The sequence below is a fragment of the Sinocyclocheilus rhinocerous genome, unplaced genomic scaffold, assembly GCF_001515625.1.
Source record: "Sinocyclocheilus rhinocerous isolate Xijiao unplaced genomic scaffold, SAMN03320098_v1.1 scaffold532, whole genome shotgun sequence".
Taxonomy (NCBI): Eukaryota; Metazoa; Chordata; class Actinopteri; order Cypriniformes; family Cyprinidae; genus Sinocyclocheilus; species Sinocyclocheilus rhinocerous.
In genome coordinates this window covers 79,359-86,498 of record NW_015642820.1, presented here as the reverse complement: position 1 = coordinate 86,498, position 7,140 = coordinate 79,359, and the positions used below count along the sequence as shown (strand labels likewise).

Genomic DNA, 7,140 nt, shown 5'->3' with positions numbered 1-7,140 from the left:
TAATTTCATTTAGGTGTTTTAACTAAAATATGCACTTCCCATTTCCTCCCCTTTCATAACCAGAAGTTTTTATTTTATTTTATTTTATTTTATTTTTTGTTTTGTTTTGTTTTAAATGATTTCATTTTGGTGCTTTTTTATTTTATTTTATTTTATTTTGTTTTATTTAATTTAATTTCATTTAGGTGTTTTAACTAAAATATGCACTTCCCATTTTTATTTTATTTTATTTTATTTTATTTTATTTTATTTTATTTTATTTTATTTTATTTTATTTTATTTTATTTTATTTTATTTTATTTTATTTTATTTTATTTTATTTTATTTTATTTTATTTTATTTTATTTTATTTTATTTTATTTTATTTTATTTTATTTTATTTTATTTTATTTTATATTTTATTTTATTTTATTGGGAAGCCTCTTATGCTTAAAATGTCATTTATTTCTGTTATGCAAAGCTGAATTTTCAGCAGCCATTACTCCAGTCTTCAATGTCACATGATCCTTCAGAAATTATTGATTTGGTGCTCAAGAAACATTTATTATTGTCAATGTTAAAAACAGTTGTGCTGCTAATTATTTTTGTGGAAACAGTGGTAGAATTATTTTCATAATTATTTGATGAATAGAAACAGAACAGCTTTTATTTGAAATGTACAAGATATTTATAATTTTACAAAGGCTTTCTGTCATTTGATCAGTTTGATGCATCCTTACTGAATAAAATTAATTTGTTTAAAAAAAATCTTTCTGACACCAAATTTTAATGATTGATTGATCGATTGATTTGCTTTTTATTTACTTACTGCCATAGGGTTTGTTTATAATAAAAAAATGAAGTGGTGTAATGAGATGTTTTAACAGTTCAGAGAGTTAAATATAGAGTTGCACATATAGAGTTAAATTTGACTTAAACTTTGAATTTTGCAATGCACCATTTAACCTCTCAGGAATGCTCTCTTTTGTATCTGTTTTGTGTTTTGCTCCAAAGAATTCATAGGAAACATGAGTTTTGTGAAAGGCCCTCAAGTCCTTTTTGGTCTAGTTATTTTTCTCCTGACGTGTGTGCTTGAATACAAGTTATTTGATGTGCACCTGAACACCTGGTTCCTTGTTGTGGTGTTCGTATGATTGTTTTGTATTCATACCTCTGAGCGAAACCATCCAGACACTGCAGTCCTTGCCGTTTTTCATCGGAAATGAGCACATTCTTTATTCATGCCTAGCCAGAGGGCCACACGGACAGCTGGTGGTTATTTTGATGGCTGTCTCTAAATGAGATGCCTCTCCTTTCAGTTCTGCCCAACACACATTACATTCATCCTTTGCAGTATAAACTACTCAATGAGATTTAGTGTGTGTGTGTGTGTGTGTGTGTGGGTGTTTCTGGGTCTGTAATTATGTTCGAACCCTCCAAGGAATCTGTCGAAAAGCCATTTTGTAAGCATTATCATTAAATATAGCTTACATCTTTGTGGTAATCAAGAAACACTTGTTAACCAAAAGACTGCGCTAACATTTGCATGATGGCTCCATCATGGGCGCCTCTCCATGGAGAATGACTCGGTTGCGTCTCGATCAGCGATACATCACAAATATAATGAGATAATGGAGGTAGACGTGCTGGCAGGGAGGAAATATGAGGTCCGACTCCCTAACGTGACTCGGATCGTTTTCTTCCACATTAACCTTGCAGTAATTGAGTTCTAATAATCTTAGGTATATGGGCGAGTAAATTGGAACGAAGCGTTCCATTTCTCAAGGCGTTTCCGATGCTTTTTCCATTCCGACCCGTAGACGGCTCTCCCGCCACGCTTGGCTTGGAGGTTCATTTGCAGCTGGAGGGAAGGGGACAGGGGAAATAGAAGAAAAGTGCTCTTGCGTCTACTCCCCGCCTGTCCTCGGATCCGCTCCCTTCTTCCAAACTCCATCCTGCTCCAGCTGTCTCCATCGCTGCCGTGTCTCCCGGGGGTGGAGGAAGTAACAGCGTGCCGTCCCATCAGCCAATGGGAGCAGCTGGTTCGTGGTGGGGGAAAATGGGGCGTTGTGGAAACAGCTGCCTCAGACAGCTGAGGAGCCTGATTGCTCCCCAAACAAATGTTTTGTTCCCAGCATGCAACCAGGTCCAAATCCCCATCCTGCTATGGACCAAGGGCTCATCGCCTGGTTTCGCTTCTTAGTATGAGTTTATTCAATCTTGTATAGCCAGAGTTTTGTTTTATAACTAAGTCCAATGCACCTTACAACTTATTCTGACCTGGAAATGCTAGCTTAGAGAAGAAGAGACGTCGGAGTGACCAAACACTGCCATTTAGGGCAAATTTGGGGCAATTTGTTGCCACTAATCTTCAGTTTCAATTTAAAGGGATTGTTCACCAAAAAATGAAAATTACTCACCCTCAAGCCATCCTAGGTGTACATGACTTTCTTCTTTCAAATGAATTCAATCGGCATTGTTAAAAAATGTCCTGGCTCTTCCAAGCTTTATAATGGCAGTGAATGGTTCAAGATTTTTAAGCAAAATAAAGTGTATCCATCCATCATAAAAAGTGCTCCACACGGCTTCGGAGGGTTAATAAAGGCCTCTTGAAGTGAATTGATGCATTTGTGTAAAACAAAATTGACATATTTAGAACTTTATAGACTGTAATCTCTAGCTTCCGCTAACTGTCATACACACGCGTTCACTATAGAGAGTGGCGTCCAGTGGATGACGTAGGTTTAGTGTAAGCTCCGGTGAGAATATATTAGTCTCGTGAGAACCAAGTTTTGTTTACAGCAAAGGAAAACCAGTCGTCTCTTGGCTTCTATCGAAATCCTCAGACATTTTTCTTTACAAATTTGTGACCGGTGTTTTGTTTTGCTCTCTCCTCTGCGCTTCCGCGTTTGTCATTGTTCTTACTGGAGCTTATGGTAATTTTCATTTTTAGGTGAACTATCACGTTATCGCGGGCGTTTTAAGACCTGTATTTTGTTTGTACTTGTTGCAAAATGGACTAAATTCTTAGGAAGTTGCATTTTCTCCTTGATTTGCTTTTAAAGGGCAGCATTTAAAAACAGATCAGCATTTTTCGTGAGCCACGTGTGTGAAAACTGTCTTCTTATTGGTCAGAATGTCTGTGTGCTGTTTAAAAGTTTGAGGTCAGTAAGATTTTTTTTTTTAAAGTCTCCTGTGATCACCAAAGCTGCATTTATTTGATCAAACATAAAAATAGTAAAATTATGAAATATTATTACAATTTAAAATTACTGCTTTCTATTTGAATATATTGTAAAATGCAATTCATTCCTGTGACGCAAAGCTGAATTTTAAGCATCATTAGTCAGTATGTGTTGAATTGCTGCTGAAGAAACAATTCTTATTATTATTAATGTTGGAAACTTAATATTATTAATGTTGTGCTGCTTAATATTTTTGTGGAAACCATGATTTATTTTTTATTTATGATTTATGCATCCTTGCTGAGTAAAAAATATAATATAATATAATATAATATAATATAATATAATATAATATAATATAATATAATATAATATAATATAATATAATATAATATAATATAATATAATATAATATATGTTATGCATTTCCAAGTGAAACATAATATATATTCTTTCTTTTTTTGCTACAATAATAATAGTGTTTTTTGTACATAAAGTTGATTGGAATCCAGAATAAAGAGTATAAAAGCTCTTTCTTTAGAGTTAAAACAAGATACAGACTGGCCAATAACAAGCATTATCGATTTATATTGCAAGACCGAAGGTGTGCGAAAACCCCTGTAGATCTTTGACAGAGTCTTAAATTCTTAAAGTGGTCTTGCTTGTAGTCTCTCCCTTGAAATTCAATTTAATATTGACTCGAGAAGGTGTTAAGACCATAGAGCCAGAGAGCGGAGCAGAACTGTACTATTACCACTGCATTAATAATGTAGGCACAAAGATAAGCACCACTGTGAACGAAGAGCGAAGACGCTGGAGGGTCAGAATCCCGTTTCTTCCTCATCTTCTCTGGAGCGGCTCTGACCCCCGAGGTCCTCTCAGGCCGCTAGATGCATCTCTCTTCCATCTCTTGGAGAGATTATCAAACTCTTATGGGCCACTCATTTTCCCGGCCTCTTGGTGAGATCTCATTCCATTTGAGAACAATCCAGAAGGCTTCGAATTGCGAAAGGTAGCCTCAGTTGACTTTAGGTGATGCTTCAAAATTGACACTACAGTATTTACTTTCTTAATAAATGTTCCTGGTTTTACTGTGTGCAATTCATCAGTTTAACCAATTCCCATTGGATAAAATGTCCCACCATACATTTTATCTGGTTGAATATCCTGATTCCCTCATGAATATGTCATGTTATGGATGTTTGGAATGTCTTCGGTTGAATTAAAAAAACAAACAAAGTTGTGTTAATCTTAAATCAAAATGTAGTTAATTTTTTCCACCTCAGTCAGAATCAGTAGTTTATAGGAATACATATACTTACTATATTTTTTATGAACCTCTAGAATGAACTTTTATTTTTATATTTTCAGTTTTCATTTTTCAATTAATTTTATGTTGTTTTGTCATTGTATTAGTTTTTTATTAAAGTACTATTTAGATTTAATTACATTTTTATTTTGGTTTATATTTTTTTATATGATATTAATATTTTCATTTATTTCATCTTTATTTCAAGCAATAAAAATGTTTTTATTTTTTATAGTTTTATTTTTTACAGAAGCTAACAATAATAAGCATCAACTTCTCTAACCAACATCTCTCCTGCTGACCTGATGAATAAAATTAAGTCCCAAAGATCATCATTTCTTTCTGAATATTCAGTTTCACACGTAGATCCATCACATCATGCAAGATAATGTGTAAAGTTTCATGTTTTTAATAAATCTACAATTTTTACACTTTTTTTCTCTAGATTTATTACATTTAAAAGACCACAATAATGGAAACAAACCTTAGATGCCAAAATTAGGATTAAATGTCTCTTGTTATTATAAATTCTGATTATGCATGAAATTAATGAAAAACAAACAGTTCATATTGTGGGATTATAGACTAAAGCCCTGTTTGGATGGGACTAGTTTTCCCTCAGGAGGCCAGGTGCATGTGTGTTATACAGAATGTGTATTTTTATTTTTATTTTTTTAATGCCATCCGAATCTGTTTGTTCACTCAGGCGTCCTCTGAGAAATCAAATCCTACTGGATAGGACTATCTTTGATCATAGTATATATTTACCCTTCTCCTCATTTGTTTTGACCTTTGTTGGAAACCAATGAATCTACTTTTCTCATTGTGCTACATGGTGCACTGTCTTTATAGATTTGAACCAATTTCCTGGATAAAATAATGGTTGGTGATTCAAGTGAGTCAATAAGAAGCATCTGATCACTGTAGTAGCGGCATCAGGTATGTTCTATATAATAAGTTACATAAGTCTTGTTTATTTCAGTGGGTTTCATGATGCTCGCGTCAGACTCTTGTGCTTTGAATGGGAGATGCAAAAGTCAAAAGCAAAGCCATACCGTCATTGCAGCGGATGTTGAGCTGGTTTATCTGTTCAGTAAACTCGTTCTCCTCTATCGTCTCTGTTCGTGGCACAGAAAGTGAGAAACGCCTCTTGAAGTTCTTCATCTTATTCATGTCGCTGGACCAAAAGTCCTGTGGAGGATGCAAGAACAGTGTGAGTTAATGTGTTGATTATTTTATTTGAGAAGATGACATTTGTTTTGTTGTGCTCTCTACATGAAAGCTGTCGTGATGTTATTGGGCTCTCTTGTGTTTTTGTCTCAAAATCTAGCTGCGATTGAATGTTTACAACTTTTTAGAGAGATTTGCCTCTGTTCTGGCATTGCTTGCTGTTTTACGCTCTGTCAGAGCGCCAAGTTTGGTGTTGTGTACACAAAAACTCCAATATAACAAGTCTGCAATCATAAGTCAGAGATCTCAGTAATGCACTCAAATGTTTCTCATTAAATACCTCCAAGGAGAAATGATCTGAGCTGCTATCTGCATTCATTTTGTAGCTCTATACTCTTCATTAAGGTCAGATATTGACTCATTGTCTCTGTTTTTTTCTCCCCAAGGGAATTTTTGGAGAACAATCTGAGACTATGATTCATGAGCTATAAAAGAGCAACCTCTGAGCAATATGTTTTTCTCGGGGTAAATCTATCAAAACCGATGTGTTCATATCTGTCCAACTAGGGGTGTGCGATATTGACATAACAATAATTTCTCTGTATTTGGGGGGATTTTGTCAATAATAATAATTAAACAATATTTTTCTGAGTGTGTTTTTGTGCTGGTACTTTGGCTGGTTTAGACCCATCACGGATAAAAAAAAATATAGGCTATAACATTAAAACCGCCAGTAGGTGGCAGCAAGTCCCTGTCTAAATGAGTGATTCATTGTTCAGATCGCGCTATATGTGGAGAATAATGCACGGCAATCAGCTCATTTTTTTTAAAAATTGCCGTTTATCGGTTTTTGCAAATGAACTCTTCATATGATTTTTGCAAATTAACTCTTCATATGGTCATACACCCTGATGAAGGCCTGTTTGGGCTGATACGCGTTGGTTTAGACCCATCACGGATAAAAAAAATGTAGGCTATAACATTAAAACCGCCAGTAGGTGGCAGCAAGTCCCTGTCTAAATGAGTGATTCATTGAATCATTCATTCAAACGATTTGTTCAAAATGACCGATTCATTTAGAAACGAATCAAGTGACTGTCTTTATGAATGGATCATTGAATCACTGACTCATGATTAATTCAAAAACAGATTCATTCAGGAACAAAACACGGCAGTGTTGCTCTGAGATGCACAAACGTTCTGATCAGACTTTGGAACTATAAAAAAAAAAAAATATTGTGTCTATAATGCAACTCATTCAATATTCTTGTTAGTTGGAGAAAGGGTAAAAATGAAGATCATTTTGGTGTAAGATGACTTTACTAATAAAGTGTATGGAAAATGTACCATAATACACTTGAAAAGTGTACATTACGTTTCTTATAAGCGATAAAGTGGTTGCTGTATGCATATGGACTAACATTCTGTTTAAGAGACAGAATTAATAGATGTCTAATGATATTAAATTTCTCCACAGCTGAAGTTCAACTCTACTCT

The 7,140-nt window shown here is 34.5% G+C and overlaps 1 protein-coding gene across 1 annotated transcript in view; it reads right to left on the bottom strand.

Moving 5' to 3' along the window:
• cdk18 (cyclin dependent kinase 18) overlaps positions 1-7,140 on the bottom strand; it is a 92,564-nt gene that overhangs the window by 50,190 nt on the left and 35,234 nt on the right. Inside the window, exon 2 of the mRNA XM_016573809.1 lies at positions 5,529-5,664. Coding sequence (XP_016429295.1) covers positions 5,529-5,646 — 118 coding nt within the window. The 5' untranslated portion in view covers positions 5,647-5,664. The remainder of the gene's footprint in view (positions 1-5,528; positions 5,665-7,140) is intronic.